Source organism: Triticum aestivum, chromosome 7A (assembly GCF_018294505.1).
Source record: "Triticum aestivum cultivar Chinese Spring chromosome 7A, IWGSC CS RefSeq v2.1, whole genome shotgun sequence".
In the NCBI taxonomy this organism is placed as follows: Eukaryota; Viridiplantae; Streptophyta; class Magnoliopsida; order Poales; family Poaceae; genus Triticum; species Triticum aestivum.
In genome coordinates this window covers 552,507,797-552,534,159 of record NC_057812.1, presented here as the reverse complement: position 1 = coordinate 552,534,159, position 26,363 = coordinate 552,507,797, and the positions used below count along the sequence as shown (strand labels likewise).

The window sequence follows — 26,363 nt, the reverse complement described above, 5'->3', positions numbered from 1 at the left end:
CCTCGCCGTCCACGCATCGGATGCTCGATGCTGGTGGACAGGGCTGCAGGATACAGAGGGAGAACGACGGGGAGACCGTGATCTGTCCGTGTGACACAGTCATCACAGATGATGAAAGTGAGCTGTTGAGACAATGGAGTTGTTGCAAACGATAGGGTCTCATCTGAAAAAAAGCTGAATGGACCAAAGGTAAAAACAGTCTCTCCTGTAGAGCAGTATCTGCTTTTGATGTAGCAACAGTCGGCCAAGCCTCAACACCAACACGTCGCCGGCTATATTATTGGTGGCCACCAGCATTAGCGATTTAGCATATGCTCTGCTGCTGTCACAGTGATCGGGCCTGCTTTCCCGCCGATACCATACATGGTTCACACACGAAGGTTGGGAGCAATGCAGAAAGGGGCGTGTGGCGGGGCCCGTGCAAGCGAGCAACTTGTGGCCAGGATGAGTCCAGAGACATCGGTGCACGGGGCGCAGCCAAGTTGCGCGTTCCCGTCAGTCGACTCGGCTGGGCATCACCACGTCGCCGTCCGGCCACTGCTGATTGCGGTACGTGCAAGTTGGCCGCTGGCCCCCCGTTCCGTCGGACCTTTCAAAGCCAGCGAAGCCGAGCCGAGCGCCATGCATTCCAGACCCACAGACGACCGCGCGTGATTAATGGGGGAGGCAACCTTGTCCTTGGGCCTGAACAAGGTCGAGTACCCGAGGGTGGAGGCGGCGGATGCGGCTTTGGCCTTCACTCTGAGCACCGGCGGCGGCGGCGGCGGCAGCTGGGTGGTGGAGATGGAGAAGACGATCGGCGACATGAACGTCGACCCGGCGGTGGAGATGGCGCGCTGGAAGCGCCACTCCGTCTACCGCGTCCCGGAGCGGATCAAGAACCTGCACAACAGCAAGGCGTACCAGCCGGAGCTGGTCTCGCTGGGGCCCTTCCACCACGGCGACCCGGAGCTGCTCCCCATGGAGGAGCACAAGCGCCGCGCCGTCGTGCACCTCGTCAAGCGCTCCGGGAAGCCGCTGCGGGAGTTCGTGGCCGCCGTCGCCGAGGTGGCCACGCAGCTGCTCGACGCCTACAAGGACCTCGGCGACGAGTGGCGCGGCGCCGACAACCGGGAGCGCTTCGTGGAGCTCATGGTCACCGACGGATGCTTCCTGGTGGAGGCCATGCGGATGGACGCGCTGCGGGGGAAGGTGCACGAGGACTACGCGCCCAACGACCCCGTCTTCAGCAAGTACGGCTACCTCTACCTCTGGAACTACATCCAGTCCGACATGGTCGTCGTGGAGAACCAGCTGCCGCTGCTCCTCCTCCAGAGGCTCCTCGTTGTCATGGACCATGACAGATATCAGGTACCGTGCTACTACTACACTTTATCTCATCGATCCATAAATTTTCAACGCTCATTCGGTCTCTAACCCACCCCCTTTAATTCCCCCGGGCCCGTAGTTTATCAATCAATTACGATCGGCCAGATTCAAACCGGCAATAATCACTTCAGTAATAGATTTAGGAGTACATTGCAGATACTATCTGCCTTTTTTTGCGGGGAGATAATATCTCCATTTTAATTGGATTCAGTGGTTGGCTTCACTGAATTGGCGCCGGCTTCAGTTTAATTGGCGTACAAGGCATGGCTGAGCTAGTGTTCTTGCATGCCGACCTCGACGGCGACAGATGAAAGAGACATGATAGATTGTCGGCAAACTTCGTGTGAAAGTGACACCCGGCTGCTGTTGGAGCGTCGACGGCGGCTCCGCCACGCGCCAGCCTCCACTACACCTCCAGCGACGATGCCTATGGCATCGAGCTCGCACACTGATGGATAGAGTGAATAAGGGGAGGCAAATGACAAAGTTTCAGTAAGAACAATTGACTGAACGAAATGAAAATAACTGCCTGTCGAGTTAAATTTTCTAGCCGATTTTACAAGACGCTTTTGTGATTAGATTGTTATCATTTCTCAGCGAGTTTTCCGTACATCAAGCTTGATTCTAAACACTAACTAGTGCGTAGTACACTGACTTAGAAACCAGTTCTGTTAAATTCATATTTCAGTTTGGCGAGTTGTATGGCTGCATGCATCTCCCAGATGAAGAGACCGGGGGTTATCCTCTTTTTTTTTTAAAAGTTTGGCTAGTTGTTTTTTCAGTGCTTATAGGAATGCCAGCATGTTTGCTCTAAGAAGTTGAAAATTCATGTATTCATCGGGGAAAAAAATAATAACAGTACAGCCGGCCTCGAGGTGGGATAACTAGTATATACATTGAACCTGTGAATCTTTATTGAAAATATATCGTCAATGGAGACCGAGGCAACCATGTTAGTTCTAACTGATTGCTATAGAATGCTTCAGGAGTGAGCAGGTTGGTGCTGGACTCTCTCTGCCCATGGCGGCGGCACCTGGTGGGCATCAACCACCTCGGCCTCCACCCGCTCGACATCCTGTACACGAGCCTCACCCACGGCGACCACCAGGAGCGCACCGGGTCGACGGCGTACGTGATGCCGTCGGCGATGGAGATCTACGAGGCCGGGATCCACTTCAAGGTGAGCGACACCGACAGCCTCCTGGACGTCCACTTCGAGCACGGCGTGCTGAGCATGCCGGCGATCAGGGTGGACGACCGGACGGAGAAGAAGTTCCTGAACCTGATGGCGTTCGAGAGGCTCCACCCGGGCGCCGGCAACGACGTGACGGCGTACGTGATCTTCATGGACAACATCATCAGCTCCGCCAAGGACGTGGCGCTGCTGCGGTCCAAGAACATCATCGAGTGCGGGCTGGGCAGCGACGAGGAGGTGGCCAAGCTGCTCAACAACACGCTGAACAAGGGCGGGGTGATGAGCCCGTCCAGCAGGCTCCACGACGTGCAGCGGCGGGTCAAGGCCCATTGCCGGATGAGGTGGAACAGGTGGCGGGCCAACTTCTTTCAGAGGTACCTGAGGAACCCCTGGGTGTTCATATCCCTCGTCGCCGCCGTCGTCCTGCTCGTGGCCACCCTCTTGCAGACTGTGTATACCGTTTTGCCTTTTTACTCTAACACTTAGTACTACCACTTTTTTCTTTCTTTTTGCGGGTAACACTTAGTACCACTTGAATGTACACTGTAATTTTTCTAATATTGATTAATGCATACGCTTTGTCCTACTTGGTTCATGGAGTCTCTCTGCCTGGTTTGTTTATGAGTACTTTGTCGCATAAACTGTGGCCATATGCAGGCCACTGGCCAATTTTCTGTCTTTCGTATGAAAAGGCAGAGCTCCTATCCGCTGCTCATAAAGAAAATATATTACTCCCTTTGATCCAAATTAATTGACGCGGCTTTGTACTTTGTTTTTAAATATAAGCTTTTTTAAAGATTTCAATAAACATTATATACGGATGTATATAAATATAGTTTAGATTCATTCATTTTGCTCCGTATGTAGTCGGTATTAGAATCTCTAAAAATGTTTATATTTAAAAACAGAGAGAGTACACGTTTAGTTCGGGAATAACTGACGTAGGTTTTATTTCTCTACGGAGGAAGTATACAAGTATACGCCACGACAACAAAGGCACTACGGGATGTGGTTTTAGTTATTTCTGATGGAGAAAGTATATGCCATGATAACAAAGGCACTATGGATCGAGTGAAATACACACACACACACACACAACCCATGACCTAAACTCATCTTCGTCCCTGCAAAAAAACTCATCTTGGTCACTTGACTTCAATATACCCTAAATATGATCATTGAAGTGGTTTAAATTGCATTCAATGATCATGGTTGAGTCTTTCTACCGCATTGTGTTCCCAAGGCATACGGTGGGCTAGTTCGACTGCTCATTGGATGACACCCGAAGAGATAGAGTGACACGTGAAAGTTTTAGGTGATACGAGGCATCCAGTGCTCCCATGATACGGGCTCTCGAGAGCCTTGGACCTGAGGCCAAGAATGTGGACTTGTGCGTAAATATTAGATTTCGGGGAACATTTTCGCAATCATGCAGGAGCTCAATATGCGACAGTTGAATCTCAGATCCATGGGCTCTCGGAAGCATGTATGATGGGAGCACGCCAAGCAGTGGCGGAGCTACGTTGGTTCCTGCAGGTGCCGTGGCCCCCCAGCCTTGGTAAAACTACATGGGGAATTTTTTAGGGAAGATTAGATTAAGAAAAATATTGTCTTCTGCCCCCTGCAAACACCCTTATTTCCTGTTTGGCACCCCCAACGCATCTTGCCTAGCTCCGCCAATGACGTCAAGCTTCGTATCACCTGATATTCTCCCAGAGTGACACATACAAAGCGCTCAACGTACATGAATTTACAGGAAAAGATATACCAATATTAGTCTACTTCAATCGAAAAATGTCGTCCCCCTTCGATAAATTGGCCGTCATCAACCTATGGACTAGATGTACCCACTCCATCCACTTGAGTTATTGATGTTTTTCTTCACTTGTTCGCCCTACTGATGATTCTCACCTCCGTGGCCTGCAAAGTGAAAATAAAAATAGTACTCCTTGTAGCGTGCATTGGTTTCACAAAAGTCAACGGTCACAAACTTTGAACAAGTTTACTGAATAAGTTATCTATATTTACAACATCAAACATATACCATATTAAAAACATACTTCATGACGAATCTAATGGTATTTTTTTGAAACCTGTGACAGTGGGAGAGGCTCCCACTGTGATATATTACTTTTCAAAATTTACATAATACATTGTACAAGAGGTATACATAGGGCACCCCTTACCACTTTGTGGTTTTGGGGGGAGAAAAGACTAGAAAGCAAGACTAGTCAGAAGGTAGGGAGTCTAGGAGTAGGAAGATGAAATCCTTCATGTTATCTTTCACTCTATACTGAAGTAAGCCAAAATTTGTTTTGAATCTAGCTAGCCAGGAATTGTAGGAGGGGCTGATATTTCTGAAAAGCTTGTCATTCCTCTCCTTCCATATGCTCCAAGATGCTTGTAGAAAGGCCTCCATGAACATGGGTTTGTGCCAATTGCGTTTGGCTGTTTCCAACCAAGTCAGCTGTGTGGGATGATGTTCAGGGTTCATCCCAAGTTTTGACCAACAGTACCTGCTGAATCTAATGGTATTGATTCGGTATTATAGACATTAATGATTTTCTCTATAAATATGGTCAAATTTTACAAGGTTTGACATAAAAATATATTCTTGTAACTTTTTATAAGACGTTTTTAGAGCACATGACAATGTTCAAAAACATTTTATATTAAGTTATAGAGGGAGTTAACCCACCCTATTTTAGACGAAAAAGGGTTCCCCAACCATCATCGCATTACATCCGAGAGACCGATACAAACTCACGTCACCTCCGCACGCTACACACACACCCAAGGCAAGGTACATAGGTGTCGGGCACTGACACACCACCCCACCGACCACCAAGCTAACTAAAGATATGCGAAGAAGACCGCTTCAAGCCATCAGAGACCTTCATCATGACAATCCACAAATGGAGAGATGAAATGGACAACGACAAAGCCAGGACTCCAGAGCGGTGCCTCCCAGAAGGGTACGGCCACAGATATCCGTCACCGTCCAATCACGCAGGTCAAGTTTTCACCCAGTGTAAGACAAAATGAGTGGGAACACCGCGACGGGGCCTTTAGAAAGGATATGACATCCACGGATGCCGCCACCGTCGGCCAATACACGAATTGGGCAAGTGATGTACCCTAGCGCGCACACTCCTCCATCGGACCCTAGCTCCGACAACCACCCGCAACCAAGCCACCCGCGCGGCCATGGCTGTCCGCCCGCACCTAAGACGCATGCAGGCATGCTCCGCCCACAGACGGCACGCCTCCCGTCGCTATGGCGGCCGACCAACATCCAGACACCCTCAAGACCATCCCAAAGAGGTCGACTTTGGTCAAATGGGGACACACACTCAACCGACGAAACCGCGGCATTCGTCCCACCTCGAAACATCACCGGAGCGGCAATCGCCCGCACACGATCGGGGAAAGGGAGAGGTGAGGGAACAGACGCATCCACGACCGGCACACCCGCGTGCCAATGACGGGTGGCCCGAGCACGTCAGTGCCGCCCATCCCTCCAGCCAACCTCTCCACCGGAAGCCCCCTATGTCGTCCCACATGGTGGCCGGTTCTGAACCACGCGAGGCCATCAACAAAGACTCGTCCAACGGCAAGAGGAACCCCAAGGATCGCCACCCATCGCAAAGAGAGCTCACCGAGGAGCCCATCCGCGGCGGCGCCGCCGTCCAACCACCAAAACCCCTGGAGATTGGCCAGCCCCCCCCCCCCCCCCCGACCATCGCCGATGCGCCTCCTCCCCTCCTCCACCACCAGCCACTGCCACGGTAGGGACGGACGCCCACATCTCGCGCCGCCAGGGCCCAGATCCGGCCGTGCCGCCGCTGTCCCTGGCATTCAAGGCATACCAGTCCACCGGCCGCATGCCGCGGAGAAGCAGAAGCGCCGAAGCGCCGCAACCACCCGTCTTGACGCCCGGCCCTGCGCCACGTTCCGGTCGGGGGGGGGACCCCATTCGAGCGGGGTGACCCAGAGTGCCCGCTGCCGCCGACAACGGCGGGGCTTCACCCGGCCGCACCCTCGGGTGCCCGTGAGGAAGGAGGAGGAGAGGGGAAGGGGGGAAGGAGATCAGCTTACCCGTGTTGGTCAATAGGATCCATGCGAGAGGGCACCATCTGAACCCATGGGCATATGCACCCACTTTTCAAAAAATGCATTTTAAGCATGTTTTAAAATGTCAAAAATTCAAAAGAAAATATCACGCATACATGTTCGCAAATGTGTGTACGCGGCACAAAGTTTTATGAAAAAAATGTCTTTTTGTTTTGCCTCAGCAAAAAAGACAAATTTCAGTGCTTTTAAATAGTGTTCCACGACATAATTTTTTGTCTTTTTTGCACAGGCCACAAAAAAATATATTTTTCGTTGAAACTTTATGCACGCACATAGAACATAGAGACGTACCCGTGCAATTTTTTTCAGATTTTTTTAAATGTGTTTTCCAAAATGGTTTCATACGCACCTGAGTTCATCCATGCACTTCTCGGATCCGCGTACCCTACCACTTGGTGTACTGTATACTCCATGTAGAGCTGTTTGCTGCTGCCTAACATGGTGTGCCGAACTTATTCTAGGAGTCGTCACATCAAACTATTAGTCGCGAAAAGATAGATTCATCTTCTCCAACTGCCAATTTTGATCCACTAGCCGGATTCAAAGCGGAGTGGGTTCAAGTTCCCTCGCACTTCCGTGGCGAGAACGCGAGTGAGTAGTGACAAGAGCAGTAGCCCCTACCCCATAGCAACTTGCTCGAGTGCTGCATGTAGATAGACTGGTTTACCTGTTGCTCTGGTCGATGATAGTACAGCGTCTTGGCATGGACTGTCGGGCACGGGGCACACAGTAGTAGTCCTACATCACGAGTGGCTTGTTGTTAGGGCTAGCCGCTGCATTAAACATGATCGTCTGCTTCTTGGGGTTAACTGTAGGCTCCCGTGAGACGTACGTACAGATCGGGGTAGGGGAGACTTCTCCTCCGGCGTCCGCCGTCCCCGATGTATAAAGCTAGGGCTACTCTAGCTCCTGTCGCCGGCCTACGATCAGCGACGCATGCGGCTGCAGGGATGGACGACGTGATGCGAACGCAAATCCAACTTTTACATGGGCAAAATGATGCTTATCGACAGATTGATCATGCATCACGGCATCAGGATCATCGCTAATGATATCAAGGAGACGGCGTCGTTCTCCTCCGTTTGCTTTAGTCATGTAATAAATCGTTAGTCGAATGTCGCGGCACATATTCTAACCAGATCTTCTAAGTCCACTAGTGACTCTATTTTTCATGTAACCCTGGATTGTATTGAGGTTCCCTCTCTTGATCAATAAAGCGTGATATTCCAAAAGAAAAAGACTGACGCCGGTTTCGGAGGTTCCCTCAGGCGAACAATTTGTTTGCTAGGGAGGAACGATCCACCGAACGAGATGCTCTTTCTCGAGCATTCACTTTAGTGGGGGATCTAGCAATTTCATTTCTTTTTGAGACAAGATCCAGCGAATGAGACGCCTTTCCCGAGCGTTCGCTTTAGCGGGAATCCAGCGAATGAGAAGCCCTTTCCCAGAGGCCTAGATAACTGCTTGTTTACAAAAAGAAAAATTGCCATCAACAAAGAAATTATTTCTTATACAGATGAAATTTACAATTACCATGCTTTAATTTATAAAAATTGCCATGATATACTTTATAAAATTATCATCCTCTAATTTTTAATTAATAATGGTATAACCAAATAAATGTGCCATGTTATCTGGAAAAGTAAATTTGACATGCCATAATTTATAAACAATTGGAATATAATGGTCCAATGGCAAATTTAACAGAAAAAATGTTTATCTAGATCATGCAAAAAAGATAAAAATTATGGGTGATGAACATGGCAAACTAAGAAAAGATTGGCTTCTCTAAAAATCATAGAAAAATTATAGTGTTCACATGGCAAATTCTGTTTCGCAAAAAAAGTTTGTGCTCGTCAGAAGGTCGAAATTCGCCATGTCAATAAATCTGATAGTACATAAAAAATAATTTACCATGGTATGTTAAACATATTTTCCATAGTAAGTCCAACAAATTTTCCATGGTCCAAAATAACAAATAGTTGTAAGATAAAGAAAATTATCATGGTCTAATTAATAGAAATTTCATGGTCTAAATAATAAAATTGTCATGCTACCTACAATAGAACAACCATGGTCTAATTAACAAATTTGTCATGGTCTGAAGAATAAAGTTGCCATGCTGCGTACAATAAAACTACCATGGCCTAATTAATAATTTGACACTGTCAAAATAATAAAATTTCCATGGTCTGAATAATAAATTACCATGCTACCTACAATAAAACTACCATGGTAATAAATTTTACATGGTTTAAATAGTATAGCTGGCATGCTACCTGTAATAAAAATTGCATGTGACAATGTTACGAATTTTGTTATCTAAAAAGACATGCCAACTTTTCGAATTTGTAACGGGTGCATGGAAACGTTAGGGATTTGTTTCTTTGAAAAGATGGCAACTTTAGGGACTTGCCATGGGCGCATGTCATTTTTTTACTGATTTTGTTCTCTAAAAACATGGCAAGTTTTTGAAATTTAAAATGGGTAGATAGCAAATTTAGGAGATTTTTTTTAACAAAGATGGCAATGTAGTAAATCACCATGGGCACATCGCAAATTTAGGAGATTTGATTTTTGAAAAAGATGGCAACAATTGGAATTTGCCATTCCCACATGAAAAAATTAGGATTTTTGCCATGCTATAGATGAAAAATTTGCCATGTGTTCAATAAAGAGTGTGCCCCATAATATTCAGGTTAAACTTGAAGGCCTAAGAAAACATAACCATGCAATGAATCAGCTGACCAATTTTTTTTTGCCATGATGTGGTAAAACTAAAGGTTTTCTACTTTTCAAAACATTTTGAAAATTTGCCATGTTTTAGAGAAGACAATTTCGTAAAAATTGCCATGCGACCAGTCCAATCATTTTTACACAGAAATGACATGTTCCATAGATCATTTTCTCATAAATTTGCCATGATGTAGGAGACAATTTTTTTCTACAAGTTTCCAAATGTAAAACGTGTATAAAATGTTTTTATGCATATAGAAAATATACAGTGTGTACCAAAAAAGATAGACATCAAAAACCGAAAACTGAAAAACAAAGAAATAGAATAATAAATAAAATAAAATCATTGAAAAGCAAGAAAATCAAAAAACAAAGAAAATTGAGAACAATAATGAAAACTGCAAAGTTTAACAAGGTAAAACCCAGAAGACCGATGAAAAGGATAGCAAATTGAAGTATACTGAAGAAGCGAAGGACCGATGAAGAAATAAAGAAACCCGAGGAAAAAGCAAAAGAAAACGAAAAATAGAAAGAAAGAAAAATGAAAGAGAACTAAATTAAAGAACGGAAAAGGTCCAAAATAAACCTTGAAGTTGTAGATGAAAGTTAGATCAAATCATGAACTTTAAATCCCGGAAATCGACACTTTGAACTTGTAATCCCGGTCTAATTTGGACCCTAGAGCTGTTTGCCAGACCGGGAACACTACAATCCCGGCCGGGATAACCAGCTTTTTTGAAAACTGCAAAGTTTAACGAGGTAAAACCCAAAAGACCGATGAAAAGGATAGAAAATTGAAGTATACTGAAGAAGCGAAGGACCGATGAAGAAATAAAGAAACCCGAGGAAAAAGCAAAAGAAAATGAAAAATAGAAAGAAAGAAAAATTAAAGAGAACTAAATTAAAGAACGGAAAAGGTCCAAAATAAACCTTGAAGTTGTAGACGAAAGTTAAATCAAACCCTGAACTTTAAATCTCGAAAATTGGCACTCTGAACTTGTAATCCCGGTCTAATTTGGACCCTAGAGCTGTTTGCCAGACCAGGAACACTACAATCCCGGCCGGGATAACCAGCTACTCTCACGCACAAGAATTTGGGCCGGCCCACTATAACACAACAAGAATTTGTACAGTTTAAAAAATGTTCACACATTTCTAAAATTGTTCAGAAGTTAAAACATGTTCCTGTTTTATATTTTTTGCACAAATTAAATTCATTTTTCCTTTTCTAAATTAATATTTGAAATTCTGAAATTATATTTACATTTTAAAAAACTGCTCGCTATTTCAAAAAAACCACATTTGTCAAAAAATGTTCAGAATTCCAACAGTCTTTCACATGCTATGAAAATTGTTTCGGATTTTCAGAATTATGTCACGTTTTTTAATAATGTTTTTGGAATTTAATAAATTATTTTGTAAATAATGTTTTTAAAAAATGTTTTAGATTGTTGGCTGCGGACACGACTGGGCCAGCCCACTAGACATAAAGTACGAACACTTTTTGAACAATCTAAAAAAATAAAGTGCGAACACATTTTTTGTAAAATGTTTCTGAAACATAATTTTTTTCTAAAACCTGAACAAAATTTTAAAATGCGAACACTTTTTGTACAATGTAGAAAAATGTTTGTGTGTTGTAAAAAATGTGTCATAACCTTAACAAAATATACGTGACATGTGTTGGAAAAAAGTGTATGCAAATTTAAAAATGTTGAACCATGTACAAGAGTGATCGTGTAGTTTTATAAAATGTTTATTGTCAGTAAGAAAATGTAAAACATGTATTTGGGAAAATATTACCATGTGTTCAAAAATGTTTTGAAAACATTTAATTTAAAATGTTCATAATGTATTTGAAAATATCAAAAGTTTATCAAATATTTAATGTGTGCATTAGAAATGTACATTCGGTACTTAGAAAATTAGACATCTGTAAAAAATAAAAAAAATAAAAGACAACATAAAAGAAAAAACAAATTAGTGCGCACGCGTGAGCGATTGCGCTACTGGGCCGGCCCAATTCAGCAAATACCGGCAAAGTCCTTTGAAGGTTTAAAATAGTGAAATCACTAATTAAGGAGTACTCGTTGCAAAGAACACTCCATTTTTCCTGATCGCGACAAGTGGCGCACATGCAGCGCGCCACTTATCGCAACCTGAGAGCCTTTTTTCATAGATCCGTTTATTCAAAACGTTTTATCTTTTAAACCGTGCGTTCAAATCTCGAACTATTTTCACCATTGGATTCTCGCATCGAGATCTTCAAAACTAGATCCCATGTTGATAGGTTTTGATGAACTTTTTTTTCACAAAAAACCGGACAAAAAAACCGAACCAGAAGCACGGTTTTTTCCCTTTCCGAAAGAGGCACGCCCGTGCCTCTCGCGAAATCATGCGCGTGCCTCTCGTGGAAGCAAAACCGTAACTCTCGTGGAAGGAAAAAAACAGAAATCACGTCTTTTTTCGTTTCCGAGAGGCACGGCCGTGACTCTCGCGAAAGCACAACCGTGCCTCTCGTGAAAGCAAAATCGTGACTCTCGTGAAAAAAAACAGAAAACGCGTATTTTTTCCCTTTCTGAGAGGCACGGCCGTGACTTTCGCAAAAGCACAACCGTGCCTCTCGCGAAAGCAAAACCGTGACCCTCGCGAAAGAAAAAAAAACAGAAAACGTGTTTTGTTTTCCCTTTTCGAGAGGCACGGCCGTGACTCTCGCGAAAGCACAACTGTGCCTCTCGCGGAAGCACAACCGTGCCTCTCGCGGAAGCAAAACCGTGACTCTCGCGAAAGAAAAAAAAAACGAAAACGCGTTTTTTTCGTTTCTGAAAAGCACAACCGTGACTTTCGCTAAAGCACAACCGTGCCTCTCGCGGAAAAAAACCATGACTTTCGCGAAAGAAAACAAAAGAAATTTTTGTGCGAATTTTTTTTTCTATCGAAAAGCTAAGGAAGACCGGGGAAAACCAAAACGTCAAAAGAACCCGAAAAAAACGTTTAAAAAGCCGAAAACGTGTGCGAAAAAATAAATAAATAAAAAGGTCCGGAGGGAGCGTCCAGAGTGCGACACGTGGCGAATGATTGAGAGCGCGCCAAATGACGCTGATCGTTGCAAGGCTCCCGAAGGAGCGCTCGTTAACTAGTTGCTCCCTTAAAATAGACCGGGATTAAAGAGTTTGGTGTGTTAATTTAAGGGATTAAGAGTTCAGGGTTTGGTTTAACTTTCGCCTATCAATTCAAGGTTTGTTTTGAACTTTTTCCTTAAAAGAACCAGCTAAGCAACCATGAGTGACCAAACAAATGGGCTGGCACATTACTGTAGCGTACAGGGAAATCCTCCATGTGAGAGCTTCCGTTTTGCTATAAGCTGAGAATTCCTAATTGGCGTGTTAAATTTCTTTTTCTTAGAGACAAATTTGGCGTGATAAGTAGCGCTCACGCAGTAGTAGATGGGTCAGCTCAGTTTTTTTCTTTCAAAAATGGTTAACAGGTGGGCCCGCAACTGTTGACCGGACCACCAACGACCACTGACCATTGACCGTGGATTGACTTTAGCAAAAAGGAAAAAGTTCTCAAAAATGAAAAAAAAAGTTTGAAAATTTGAGAAAAGACTAACAAATTCAAGAAAAAGTTCAAGAAATTTGAAGAAAGTACATGAAATCTGAAAGAAAATAACAAATTTGAGAAAAATGGACATTTCATAATTTGGAAAAAGTTCACAAAAATGAAAAAATCTCATGAATTTGAAAACAAATGTTCACAAATTATTTGAAAAAAGTTTGTAATGTGAAAGTTTAGCAATTTGAGAAAATAAATCATGAATTTAAGAAATATAAAGTTTACGATATATTGAAAAAGTTTTCAATGTGGAAATAAGATCACGGAATTTGTGAAAAGTCAGCGAAATTGATAAAACAAAAAACAAAAAAAGAAGGAAAAACAAAAAACGATAAAGAAAAAAGTAATGGAAATGGAAATGGAAAAAAACGAGAAACCGGTAAAGAAAATAGATGAACCGGCCCAGTTAGCTACCAGTGTGCGCGGCTTTGTTGAAATGCTTTCCAGTGACGCAACACACAGTAAATAGGATTGGTGCATATAGCTGGCCAATCCTATTGGGCGCAGGGATCATTAGTGACCGCCCTCCCCTCCCCTCACCCTGCTCCCACATATACATTTTTTAGCCGGCCTAGTCTTTTTCCTGGTTTTGAGAAGGTTCTAAAACGTTCTCAGACCAGGTTTTATGACTTTTATTGTGTTTTTTCTGCCTTTTTTGTTATTTTCTTGATTTTTCGTTTTCGTTTTATATATCTTTATGGTCTTTTTTATTTCTTTTTTAAAACTTGTTTTCCTTTTCTTTTTTGAACATCTTTTTCTAAATTTCTGAACATTTTTTCTGAAATCATTAATACACTTTGAAATCATGGATATTTTTCAAATTTGTGAATATTTTTTATGTATTCATGAACATTTTTCAAATTCACGAAATTTTTGTACAAATTCATGAAGCCTTTTTAAAATCATTGGCATTTTTTGAATTACCGAACACTTTGTTTTCAAATTGTGAAGATTCTTTCAAATTTGTGAACAATTTTTAGAATCTGCAAAAAAAATTGGAATTGTCAAAAAAAGGGTGACATTTTTGGTAATGCATGATTTTTTTCGAATTGATGAACATTTTTTGAATCAACCAACATATTTTGAATCGATGAACTGTTTTATAATTCATGAGTATTTTTCTGAACATTAAAAAATTCATGAACATGTTTGAATCTGCAAACATTTGTTCAATTTTTTGAATTTTTATTGAATTCGTGGATATCTTGGGAAATCATGAACATTGTTTGAATATGTGAAAAAACATCAATCCTGAGAACATTGTTTGAATTCAAAAAAATCAAACTCATGAATATTTTTTGGAAATTCGATTTTTGTTTTGGAATCCCAAGCATTATTTTAAATTCAGAACTGTTTTTAAACCCTGAACAATTTTATACAAGGAAAAAAACACAAAATGAAACAAAAATATAGGGGCTCCTCGCTCGCCCCCAATATGAGTCAGCCTAAAAGAAGGGGATGGCAGAGCGGGGGGGGGGGGGGGGGGTGTGCTCGCTCTAGGTTGCTACCCAACGACCTGCACACGTAATAGGAGCTTCTCGCGGCTGTATAAAGCTTTTGCGCCTTCCGATGCGGTTAGTGTGGCAAGGTTCACTGGGCTGTGATCCCGAAATTCAGATATGCATCAGTTCTTACCTCTCTCGAAAAAACAAAAGTTCTTTCCAATCTTTTCTTCTTAAAAAAGGAAACGTTTTCCTCCAGACGGCCGACCAAACATTAGTCCGGTCGCGTTGCGATAGCACATCGTTCAGGAGGAACAACTGGTAATGTGCCCAGGTGAGGCCCACCTTATTTGTACGCTCCTTATCTTTTCTCTAGAGCTCTCTCGTGCACTCGTTCTTCCCTCTTTTCTTCCCATCGAGAGCACACCTCCATTGCTCCCCTAGGTGCTGCTACGAGGGGCTTTCTTCAGCTTGACCCCCCCCCCCTCTCTCTCTTTGAAACTGGGTGAGCATGGTGACCACAGGGCGGCAAGGACAGGGCAAATGTTGCTTCGAGGAACAATCGATGTCGCAGTTTTTTTTTCTACATGCTTCAACCGGCGTCACAAATTGCTACAACCAGCACTACGTTTTGCTACATCACACAAAACCGGCATCATGGTTTTTGCTACAATCGGTGTCACGACCTGCTTCAATCATGCTGTGAATTGCTAAAACTTGCAGCACGACAAGCTGCAACCCGTAGCGCGCGAGCTGCGTTGGTTCTACGGCGAGACATTTTTTTTGCTGCAACCAACGTAAAATTTTTGCTACTACCATTGTCCATTTGCTACATCATTAATGATGATGCTGAACACATGACATCAGCGACATAATTTGTTACCGCCATTTTTTTTGCGGTGACCGACGACGGAAACTGAGAAAAGCTACAATCAACAACGAGAAAGCTTCAACAAACTTCTGAAAAGCTTGAAGGAGAGGATGATGAGCTGACAATAGTGACGGCAACGGCAACAGCTGCTGTCAACACAGGGGCACTACAGTGGGTACACGACAAGCCGCAAGGCCATCCGATGATTGTGGCGAGCGGCTAGCGGCGGTCTTTGCTGCCTTCAATCGCACGGCTGCAAGGCGACCGACCGAAATTTTGGCTTGCATCTTAGACTAGCCACAGTGAAAAGTAACCTACGCTAGTAACCTGTGGCGGAGCTTCATTGAATTAGTTGGGTGGGTCAGCCCAAAGAAAAAGGCATAGAAAAGAGATGGGCCAGGTCAGTTGTTAGGCTAATTAGGCAGTGTTACACCTGAGATGGGCGGGCCGGAGCACGGGTTGGTCCCAACGTAGCTCCGCCACTGCTAATAACATACATATATCCCTAGACTATATTACTATCTTCATAATGAGTAGTAACATAAGTGTGGTGTCATGCAAAACTTCATTTATTAGGTTATAGACTTATATTGCATTTTTACATGTGATGTTATAGTAACTAGCTAAGTTACTCATTCCATTTGAGTAAGCCTCTGATGCCCTGCGCACATAGCTTCTTGCATGCCCGATGGCAGGACAGATCTCCCAACCTGGAGTATATTCCCGGCCCCGTAGCTTAGCTTAAGATCTTCGTATTTCAAGTCCACCGGCATGGGACCTGACCTTGGGAATAAGCCCCGCCCTGTCCTCTAAGATATGAGATCCACCCACACCCAAACCTGGAAAAGCGGAGTTAGACTCAATGTTACTGCTGAAGTTACTCCCATCTCTGGCTAGTCTTATCACCTGTTAAAAAAAAGGCGCAGAAGAAGCCAGCACTTGAACCGTTGGTCGTAACACTTCCTCATAAATCCGTCGTTTTTCGTGTCTGTGGACCTGCTCGACTCCGCGTGGAAGAGATGATACTGGGAGGATCGACCTGCTGCTGCTTCACCCAGCTGCATCCCGCCGCCACCGCCGCCAGGCTGCGCTTGCCGCCGGCTCGCGCCGCGAACACCTCCTCCGAGCCGGCCGCCGCGCGTCTGAGGGCGGTGCTCGAGCAGGTGGACGACGAGCTGCGGAAGGGGAACGACGAGGCCGCGCTGTCCCTCGTGCGCGGCTCGCAGGGGGAGGGCGGCGGGCTCCGGTGCTTTGGCGCCGCGAGGCAGGTTGGTGTTCTCCTGATGCTGCGTATCATTCCTCGAGGCCTCGTCTTGCCTTTGCTCTCAACGCAATTGTTCACGTCCGATCGTCTCCGAATTAGAATGGGGATGAACTGATGAACAGAGGGTGTGAGTCAATAGATGTGAAAGATGTTAATGATTTTTTTCAGAGATGATTTTACTTGTCTATACCACTACTAGGTATGTGCCCGTGCGTTGCTACGGGAGCCAAATCTTGTAATTATGATGATTGCAATTTTTAAGGGAAGGTGTAACGTCTCGGGCATATAATTATGATGATTGCAATTTTTTAAAGGGAAGGTGCGACGTCCATTTGGTCATGTAATTATGGTGATTGAATCGAACCGTCACTTGCGAACCGGGGAAAAAAGATGGGGTGGATGGACGAAGGTGGACAGAATATGGTCCGTCGGCAGGAAAAGGAACCTTAGGTTCTTTTTAGATAGTATAGTAGAGATATAGTAACTTTGAATATTGGCTGTTGGGTGAAGGCAATCCTGCGGTAGAGAATTGGCAAATCTGAGCATTGTTGGCCATTGGATATCCTCTTCACCACACTAGATTCTGACACGTGTACTATCTAGATGACTCCATGGCTAAGGTTAAGCACAATGCACTATATACACAAAACTAAAAACATAGACGTCTCTCTTTTGTTCTAGAATCTTCCGGACTTTCTGCTAACTCTTTTCTTCTAAATGAATTGTCATTCCTTTTCTCTAAGCACATGTGTTTCACATTTATTTTAGATTCTTCCATATTTTAGTTGTCTAAGTATTTTTTTGGCTCTAAAAGAACTGCCATTCATTTTTTACTTTATTTTATCTTTTCTTCAAGACTCTCATAGTACTTCCATAAATTTAATTTTGACTGGGATGGACTACAAGGACTAAATCTGCATCTTATACTTCATACATATGTGACTAAATTTACATGTTTACCTGTTATAATGTGATATGTCAATATTTAATCATACTTTGGTTATCTAAGCCTGACGTACAATGCACGTGTACCTTACCAGTATGTTTAGTGTGCAGTTTATTCGTAGTTTGGTTGACGTAATGATCAGTTGCATATGCTTTAAGTTTAGAACCACCATGATTTTGGATAGTTTCAAACTTAAAACAAATGTGTGGAGTACTATAGGGCTGTTTTGTTGGACGGAATTAGTAAGAGGTTTTACGGCCCATGATTTGGATATTGGGCATGGGAATTTGAGGTTCCAAATCTTACAGAAAAAATTCCGAAGCCTTGTCACGTAGCAGGGGCCTCCTGCATCTGCATACCAAAAAAAAAAAGAACTGATCCTTTTTTACGAGGGAAACCGAACCTAGAAACCACACAAGGCTAGGTTTATTACAGAAAACCGAGTGAAAACTACCACAACTCCATGGGCCGTGGCCACACCACCTACCCATCGCCTATAAAGTCCGATCTAGATTTTTTTCCCATCACTGTACGGAGGGCATTTGCGAATATTTCTACACCGTAGAGTATATTCAAATTACATGGAAAAACTATTGATGGTGTCTGGTGCCAGTCTGCTACATATTTGGCTAGCAAACAATGCAACTTTAAACTAAATTGACTGACGACAATGCAGCTTTGCTAGTATTTACTAGCAAACGGAGCAACTTTTAAAAAAATGTTACAGTTACTTTAATGGTGATAAACCAATGTGAACAATCTGCATGAATGTACGATAAGAATATTTTCATGCTATCATTTATCCAAACTAATGCTCGAAATATTCTCCACCATTGCATGGCAGGCAACTGCAAGTATTTCTATGTTGAAGGTTATATTCAAAACAATTACATGGAAAAACTGTTGTTGATCTTTAGTGCCAGTGCACATATTTGACAAGCAAACACTTCAACTTTGCTCCTTTGTGCTGTGTCATTTCCACCTGTTAGAATGTGCTACATTTTGATAAGGAAGAAAGTGAAGCTTTACCTTTATCCTTTTTTTAGAATGTTATGTAGCATACTAACTCTGCTGTTTTATACCAAAATCTCTATTAGGTACCTCAAAGGCTTTATAAACTAGATGAGCTTAAGCTAAATGGGATTGATACTTCTTCTTTCCTATCTCCTGTGGATCAGACTTTGGGATCAATTGAGAGAAATCTCCAAATTGCCGCGCTTCTTGGAGGTCTTTCTGTTTCATTTGCGTTTGAGCTTTCTCAACTCCAAGCTCTGCTTACCTTTGTCGGCCTACTATTCGTGTGGTCTGTTGATTTGGTGAGTTACTATTTACTTGACTACTCGGCCTTGTAGATCATCAGTTACATATCTTGTTGCTAACCATTTACTTGACTACTCGGCCTTGCGTATCATTTGTTACATGTCTTGTTGCTGACTGGCTGTTGAACTGTTACTATTCGCGTGGTGTTGTTATTTCAAAGCATATGCTTGGGCCATGTGTGCTTTGTGGCTACCTTTTTGCAGTTTTTAACAACAATCTTTAACTTTTTATCTCCATCTCTTGGAGGAAACTCAATTATCAAAGGTAGTGAATAGATATTCTCTGCAGTACCGATCTGATCATCTTGTTGTGTGCTTCTTTGGTGCCAATGACCTTGAGTTTTTGTTCAATTTCGAATAAGCAGTCCTATTAGTTTGCATTCATACACATCCAACATCATAGCTTCCTAGTATGTTTCTTGGAAGTGTGGTTGATTCAGCTAAGTTTATACGTACTTGCAGCCATCACTTAGAGAAAAATCCATATAAAAATAATGTACTCCCTCCGTCCCATAATATAAGACATTTTTTTACACCACACTAGTGTCAAAAAACATCTTACATTATAGACAGAGGGAGTAGAACATTAGTCCTAAATTTTCCCACGGAAATGGTATAATCACTTGAGTCAGCCATCTGTTGCTTGAACTTACATGGCTACAGCTTTCTAGATATATTACAATGGAGGGGGGAGAAACTTGGTTCTTGACACAATTGCTCACAGTCTCAGCGAGAAGTACCACAACAGAGTTATTGAGGTATACAAACCACAATTTCAATAATATTCCATACTCGAACAAAATTTCAATAATATTCCATTCTTGAACAAACTTTCAATATATGCCATTCTTGAACAATGCGAGCAATCATAATTCTAAACAATTAATATCCTATATATGGAATATGTGAAGCATGAAGCTGGTCACTTCTTGATAGCATACTTGCTTGGAGTGCTTCCGAAGGAATATACTATCACATGTTTAGATACACTTATGAAACAAGGATCACTGAACGTGCAAGCTGGGACAGCTTTTGTGGATTTTGAGTTTGTTGAAGAGGTTAGTTTTCTAACTCAATTCTTAATATTGTAATAATCTTTGAAGTATCTTATGTATGCACCAGTCTAATGGTTATTTCCATTTTCAGATCAATACAGGCAAATTGTCTGCGAAGGTGAGAGTCTCTAAATTATTGTTTTTTTGCAAAGCACGCAAAAATGATGTAATATGTTATTCATTGTTTGTCATGGTCTAGTTTCAAATCCCGGCAAAAAATAAAGGTCTAATTCCAACTGAAAATCGGCATCGGCGTCAGAACTCAGAGCTGCCACAATGAATATACTGATTATATGCTTTCACCGAAGTTAAACTGAGATCTAATTAAACTAGTGTTGGATCATTGAAAATATGGATAAGTTTTATTGATATAAAAACACACAGTAGGCAACTAGTAATCCCCATTCCAAAGCTCTCTGCTTGGTTTACTTCGACCTAAACTGACTGCCATTTTAACACATAATTAGCATATTCTGGGAAGGGCGCAATTATTGCCACCCCATGAACTACTGCTTCTTCAGTGAATAGATATGTACAAAATCACAAGGTATTACACAATTTATTGTCTCCCGATAGCAATTCAGATTTGTGATTGACCTGGCAATAAGTTGGATCTAATGGCAGATGCTGAACAAGTTCTCATGTATTGCACTGGCCGGAGTAGCAACCGAGTATCTTCTGTATGGATACGCCGAAGGAGGACTAGATGACGTTAACAAGGTTTTCCGGCATTTAGTTTACTTACGTTCTAAGTTGACAAAACATCATGTAACCCAATCCTCTAATTATCTGCTCTGCACTTTCGTGTTTCTTCCATTAACAGCTGGATGGACTGTTCAAGAGCCTGGGATTCACCCAGAACAAAGCTGATTCACAGGTGAGGTGGGCTGTGCTAAACATCGTTCTGATCCTGCGCCGCCATGAAAAAGCTAGATCGAAGCTTAAGGAGGCAATGTCTTCTGGGAGGTCAGTTGGATCTTGCATCGAGGTCATAGAAGAGAACATAAACCCCGAGGATATTTGATAGCTGGTGGGAACTCTGAACACTGAAGACAGTGCACACTGGTGCTGGACCATACAGATTGCAGCGGTATAAACCTTTGTGGTGTATTTGTCTTTGTACTGTATATTCAGTTTGTAATTTGACAATGGAGGCTGAGTCTACAATTTTTTGGCCTCGACTACAACGCAGAAACACAGTTGGTAATCGGTGCGACGCTGTAACCCCCCAAAGCATTAACCAAACGGAGGTTGGACTTGATTTTCAGATAACAATTCTAATGTAGTACAGTTCCGTTGACACCCGGAAATGTTTGAATTGAAGTTAATCGCCAATTCTACTTCTCATGGGACTGCAAAATGGTGGTGGTGAATTCCATTTTATCTATGGTTTAAGGTGTTTTCAGTGTAGACTGTGTTGCAGTGACAACAATAGTAGTAGACAATAATTTGGGTATCTGTGTTGCAGTGACAAAAATAGTAGGCAAAAATTTGTGCTCTTAGCCTCACCATTTTCGGATTGGTGAGCAGAAGATGGGGGAAATAATAACGTACAACAAAGGGGCAACCATAGTACAGAAGCAGCGGAGCAATGATCATTTTCTAAATTTCTAAATGTTAATGTTCTTATCCTATATTATTATGCAAAGAATAGACATGAAATATGTTTGTTGAACGTTCGGTTTTTAGTCGCTGTGTGGCAAGCTGCACACCATCAAATGCGCCGTAATCTGTTGCTTGATGTGGCACGTCCTGCATGATCATTGTTGTAGCTGAACCACCAGGGCGTCGCGCTTCACATAAATCGCAGGGACATGGCGCATCGAAGAATAAATTGTATAACAGCACATGATTTGGAAACCTTTTAGATTCTATACCATTTCTTGTGGTGTATGTAGTCTCTGTATGCTGAATCAGGTACGTAACTGAGCATGCATCCTAATCCTGATCATGGCATTGGAGAAGGCTCCTTTGAGCACTTCGGCAGGTTGAATTGTACTCTTCGCTCCGCAAAGTCTGGTGGCCGCTGGTATACAACTGAAGCCGCATGAATCAAGATGCCGGCAGTCAGACCCCAGATTACATACGTCTTGTCACCTTTCTCATAATCAAAGTGGTGAAGTGTGAACGCCTGCCCCATCCATTCTCGCTCCTCAGATCTCCTGCGCTCATCCTGACAAAGGGATCCAAGGGAAAACGGCTTTCAGTACATTCTAAGATTTCAAGAAAAAAATAAGAAATTTCTTGTGCCACTACTGCTGCGTAAGATCTATCATAGTTAGCTACTATGGCTAAGTATTTTTCAGTATACATATTATTGTAGCACAATACGTCACACAGCATGGTAATTCATGTGGTTCACTTCTTTCCAGTTGACTGGTCATTTTCACGGTAAATTGCAAATATCATGAACATGCAACCCAGGCTTACATAAGTACCATAGCCTAAAAGCCTAAATAAAGATTGTATATAGCCCATTAATTAGCATGTGAAAACATACTGATAGCACTGACCTTGAGGAACATCTCTAGGGGTACATCAAAAATGTCGTCCACCTCATCAACATTAAGGACAGGTTTGAAAGCCTGTATATCTGAGAGTATGCCAACAACAGGAACAACTACCAGAAGATGCTGCCAAAGAAATGGAGAATATTAATCTGATGGAAGTCTATCACTTCAAAACACCAAAACGGTGAGAGGGCACGAGACAAAACAAAGGGAGCTCCTGGCCTAAGGCCTATGTCTTAGCCATTTTACTACAATGAATTCAGTGATAAAACCAGGCTTCCTCTGCAGCAGGTGATATGCATTTCAATTCTATATTATTCATCGATAAATTAGCATTATTTTCTTCTATATATTTCACATAAACGTCATGTAATGAAATGGCAGAATTAAAGTAATCTTCAGAGGCATGTGACAAGTGCGGTGAAAGGCAACATGTGTTACATAACATCAAAAACAGTGCCTAGATTGTAACGCAATCCTTAGTGCAATCAATTCCTAAACAAGACCATTAAGAATGCAAAAATGATCACGTGCACCACCTTGAAAAGCAAAAGATAACATATACGACCTAAACAAGCTGCCTAGCCCCAAGTTAAATTGTGGTACACTTTTGGTCCATTTCAAATTAGTCAATTTTTCATCTTTCAGATTAATGTTTCACTTGCTATGCAACTTTCCAAGAGAGCTCGTGACATTAATTTTGAGATATGAAAAGGACAAAAAGATAACATTCTATTTGACAAAAGAGGACTGTAAAGAACAGCCTGCTACATGACCCTCAAGACATCTATAAGTAATAAGCATATCCTAAATCTTAGCTGCATGCATGCGTTTTTTCGAAGTCTAAGAAGAAGGAAAAAAACTAGCATGCCTTTCAGTGATGCACTTAAATAATCTGTCCTGCTGTACGATGTGATCTTTTTAGTAGGGGTATAAGCGAGAACCCATAGACATTTTACCTTGGACAAGAAGTGCTCAAGCGAGGAGACGACAGTGACCAAGGTTGGATCAAGCCCAATCTCCTCCTTTGCCTCCCTTAATGCCGTTGCTGCATCATCAGCATCACCCTCCTCTGCCTTTCCTCCGGGCAATGCAACCTCCCCTGCAAATCTCAATTGGGGAAAACAAAATCAGACAGGGTTTATCAAGCTCGTGTCTGGGTTGGCATCCATTTGTTAACCTGATTGTTCAAATATAAAAGCTAAGACAAGCCAAACCAGCGCTGAACAGAGAGCTAGGTTAAAAATCTAAATTTTCTTGTAAGAATATTGGGTATTCGTAGGAACCTTTAGATTTTTGCAGTATATTATGGAACTTGTAGCCTTTTCTGGGGGAAAATTTTCATATACACTAAAATGTATCAAATGGCGACTATTAAATTAGAATGATGTAGAATGCATATTTACCAAGGGACTATCAGATTTTATATACCAAGGGATTTCTCCAAATCGCTCCGCGCTGACCAAAACCTCAAGACCAGCATACGTGTGCTTAGCCCATGTACATAACAAGTTCTGAATATAGGCCACTGTACTTACCTGGTCTAATAAGAGACAAAACATCATGGTAGCATAAACTAACTGAACACCATGGTAGCATACCTACTCGCAAGGAATAATTTTTAAGAGCTTGCTAGAAGAACCGGGAGCCAATGAATTAAGATTGATGATAAACAACAGTCGTTACACACAGTTTACTATATTAAAACCCGTATGGGCTCAGCAGTACAAACATCTGAATTCTGAATGCTGCTAAACACCAACGCTTTCTACTAGATTCTGCTTCAACTTCCAACCAGAAGCCGAATTCTTCACTTGAATTCCCCTTGATAAAATTCGGAGAAGTACAAAAGCGAAATAGCAATTCAGACACCTATGGGCCGTAAAATGGAACCTGAAAGCGAAATGTAGGATGCTTCAGCCCCTGAACCCCAACTTGCGCATACACCGACATTCCCCTAAATTTTTTTACCGGGGCGCCACGATTCGGATCGATCAAAAGCTGCCACGAAGAAGCGAGCGAGCTGCTCACCGGAGTGGGTGGAGAGTGAGGAAGCGCGCTTGGTGAGGAGGACACGCAGCTCGCCGGCAGCGTCGTGGAAGAGGCAGACCAGCACGGCGGCTCTCCGCGGCTGAAACAGGTTGGCTGCGGCGGGGGTCGCCGCTGTGGAGGGATCGCCGGAGTAAGGGGAGGGAGGCGCCTGGTGGAGCCTAAGCCGTCGGATGAGAGCCTCGATGCTCGTGCGCTCCTTCTCCATGGAAGCTTTGAGGGATAGATCGGAGGTGTTGGGCCGCTTGAGCTTGCTGCTTTTTTTCCTCACAAAAACCCGCAGCGCGTTTGGTTGTTTAAGGGAGGGATTGGGAATTTATGAGAGGGAGTTGTATGAGGGATTATGCTTGGCAAGTGGACTATTAGTTCTAATCCCACGTTTGGTGTGGGGTGAGAATTATATGTGGGAATAATTCTAATGAACAATGGAGAAAGAAGGAGACACACAAATGTTGAAACAAAATCGTAACATGTGAAGGCAAAAAAAAGAGTAGAAAAGGGAAATAGATATGCATCGGTTTGTGAAGGAAAGATAAACGAATCAAACTTTATTACGTAGCAAAATCAGATGGGCTACACGCTGCTGGCTGCCCCTCTTGCATGAGATGTGCTTGTGCTTGGCATTGCATCTGCAGATTAGTAAACAGTTAGAGCTGGCCGATTTATTTGGAGGAAAAATGATGTCGCTGCAAGTAGGATTTCCGTGGAGTTTTTTTCTTTCTTTGTGGGAGGTGGGCCAATAAATCTGTAACAATTTTCTTCCAGGCGCCAACTCCCATTCCTTTGCGGAATTACCAGGGTCCCTCCAAGGAAGAGATTGATGGGAGTTGGGCCTCCTAATTCCCCTTCCCCTTACCTTGTTAATTCCCAAGTCCATGAACCAATCAAGAGATTTTTAGACCCAGCCACCTTAAATTCCCATTCCCTAGCTCCAACTCCCCCCAAACAAACAGGCTGACGAAACACAAGCGAGCACTAATCCAACACACATGAAAAAAATTGCTAGATGTAAAATTTACATCATTATACATCATTAAAAAACACCAAACTCCAAAAACTAGTGCTCCAATAGATGATGTAAAACTAGTTCAACTACTACATCATTGCAAACATAATTCAAACATAGCAAATTCATTTGAAGCAAACACAGTTTAAACTATTTTTTTTGTTTTGGAAATGGAGACGTACCCTCGGCCTCTGCATCATAATGATGCATGCAACAATCTTATTAATAATTCACGAAGTAGCATAAAGTCATAAAAGTATTACAGCTCGCAAGTGGAGCGAAACAAAATAAAAAATAAAAGTACATGCTGACAATCACAACTGATACTGCAATATGAAGGATAATCTTCCTAGACTCCTATCCTATTATGCGACCGCCATCCGAACCGGTTGAATATAGCCCGTGCTACCATCTCCAACTGGTTGCATCCAGTAACCAAAGGCTCCCTGGAGTCCATAGGAGTAAGGACCACGCACGGATCCATGCGGTAGCTCTGAAGATAACCTGCAAGAAAGTTAAAGTGTGTTGTCTGTTAAAAATCATACCATTCCTACAGTTCCATATAACCCACATAAGTGCACATATTCCAATCCAAATACAAGCGGCGGTAGTATGCTCAACCCTAGCTAACCACGTTCCAAACAACGACTCAATGTCAACCGGAGGATTAATGTTGAAGACTATATGAATCGTTCTCCAAAGCAATTTGGCGAGTGGACATTCAAGGAATAAATATTGTATTGTTTCATCATGATCACAAAAACAACACCGCGAACTACCTACTCATCGCCTCTTGATTAAGTTGTCCTTGGTGAGTATTACTTACTTGTGAACGAACCACATAAAGATTTTA

At 42.7% G+C, this 26,363-nt stretch overlaps 3 protein-coding genes across 5 annotated transcripts; 2 read left to right on the top strand and 1 right to left on the bottom strand.

Moving 5' to 3' along the window:
* The first annotated feature begins 481 nt into the window (after positions 1-481).
* LOC123148170 (UPF0481 protein At3g47200) lies at positions 482-3,149 on the top strand. The gene is made up of 2 exons (XM_044567534.1): positions 482-1,350; positions 2,345-3,149. Exons 1-2 carry the CDS (start codon positions 658-660, stop codon positions 3,047-3,049), a joined length of 1,398 nt encoding a protein of 465 aa, XP_044423469.1. The 5' UTR covers positions 482-657; the 3' UTR covers positions 3,050-3,149.
* Positions 3,150-16,304: 13,155 nt separating this feature from the next.
* LOC123148167 (uncharacterized) lies at positions 16,305-21,220 on the top strand. Of its 3 annotated transcripts, XR_006473675.1 has the most exons (8): positions 16,310-16,629; positions 18,669-18,887; positions 19,562-19,648; positions 19,802-19,948; positions 20,037-20,063; positions 20,570-20,665; positions 20,769-21,035; positions 21,138-21,220. XR_006473675.1 is itself a non-coding variant. In XM_044567532.1 (7 exons), exons 1-7 carry the CDS (start codon positions 16,381-16,383, stop codon positions 20,967-20,969), a joined length of 945 nt encoding a protein of 314 aa, XP_044423467.1. In that variant the 5' UTR covers positions 16,305-16,380; the 3' UTR covers positions 20,970-21,220. The 3 variants fall into 3 exon arrangements, 2 of the variants coding, with proteins under 2 accessions (XP_044423467.1, XP_044423466.1); XM_044567532.1 differs by having other exon boundaries at positions 16,305-16,629; positions 18,750-18,887; positions 20,769-21,220; XM_044567531.1 differs by having other exon boundaries at positions 20,769-21,220.
* Positions 21,221-21,468: 248 nt separating this feature from the next.
* On the bottom strand, positions 21,469-24,802 carry LOC123148168 (nudix hydrolase 15, mitochondrial). Its single transcript, XM_044567533.1, has 4 exons — positions 24,487-24,802; positions 23,415-23,557; positions 22,459-22,578; positions 21,469-22,118 (listed from the first exon to the last, which is right to left on the bottom strand). The coding sequence occupies exons 1-4, from the start codon at positions 24,710-24,712 to the stop codon at positions 21,894-21,896; spliced, it is 714 nt and encodes a 237-aa protein (XP_044423468.1). The 5' UTR covers positions 24,713-24,802; the 3' UTR covers positions 21,469-21,893.
* Positions 24,803-26,363: the final 1,561 nt, after the last annotated feature.

Coding starts and splice junctions, on each gene's coding strand:
- LOC123148170 (XM_044567534.1), top strand. CDS start 658: ATGGGGGAGGCAACCTTGTCCTTGGGCCTGAACAAGGTCGAGTACCCG. Junction 1,351..2,344: donor TGGACCATGACAGATATCAG/GTACCGTGCTAC, acceptor TGATTGCTATAG/AATGCTTCAGGAGTGAGCAG.
- LOC123148168 (XM_044567533.1), bottom strand. CDS start 24,712: ATGGAGAAGGAGCGCACGAGCATCGAGGCTCTCATCCGACGGCTTAGG. Junction 23,558..24,486: donor CTCACTCTCCACCCACTCCG/GTGAGCAGCTCG, acceptor TGAGATTTGCAG/GGGAGGTTGCATTGCCCGGA. Junction 22,579..23,414: donor TTGAGCACTTCTTGTCCAAG/GTAAAATGTCTA, acceptor TTTCTTTGGCAG/CATCTTCTGGTAGTTGTTCC.
- LOC123148167 (XM_044567531.1), top strand. CDS start 16,381: ATGATACTGGGAGGATCGACCTGCTGCTGCTTCACCCAGCTGCATCCC. Junction 18,888..19,561: donor TCGTGTGGTCTGTTGATTTG/GTGAGTTACTAT, acceptor ACAGCTTTCTAG/ATATATTACAATGGAGGGGG. Junction 20,064..20,569: donor CAGGCAAATTGTCTGCGAAG/GTGAGAGTCTCT, acceptor ATCTAATGGCAG/ATGCTGAACAAGTTCTCATG.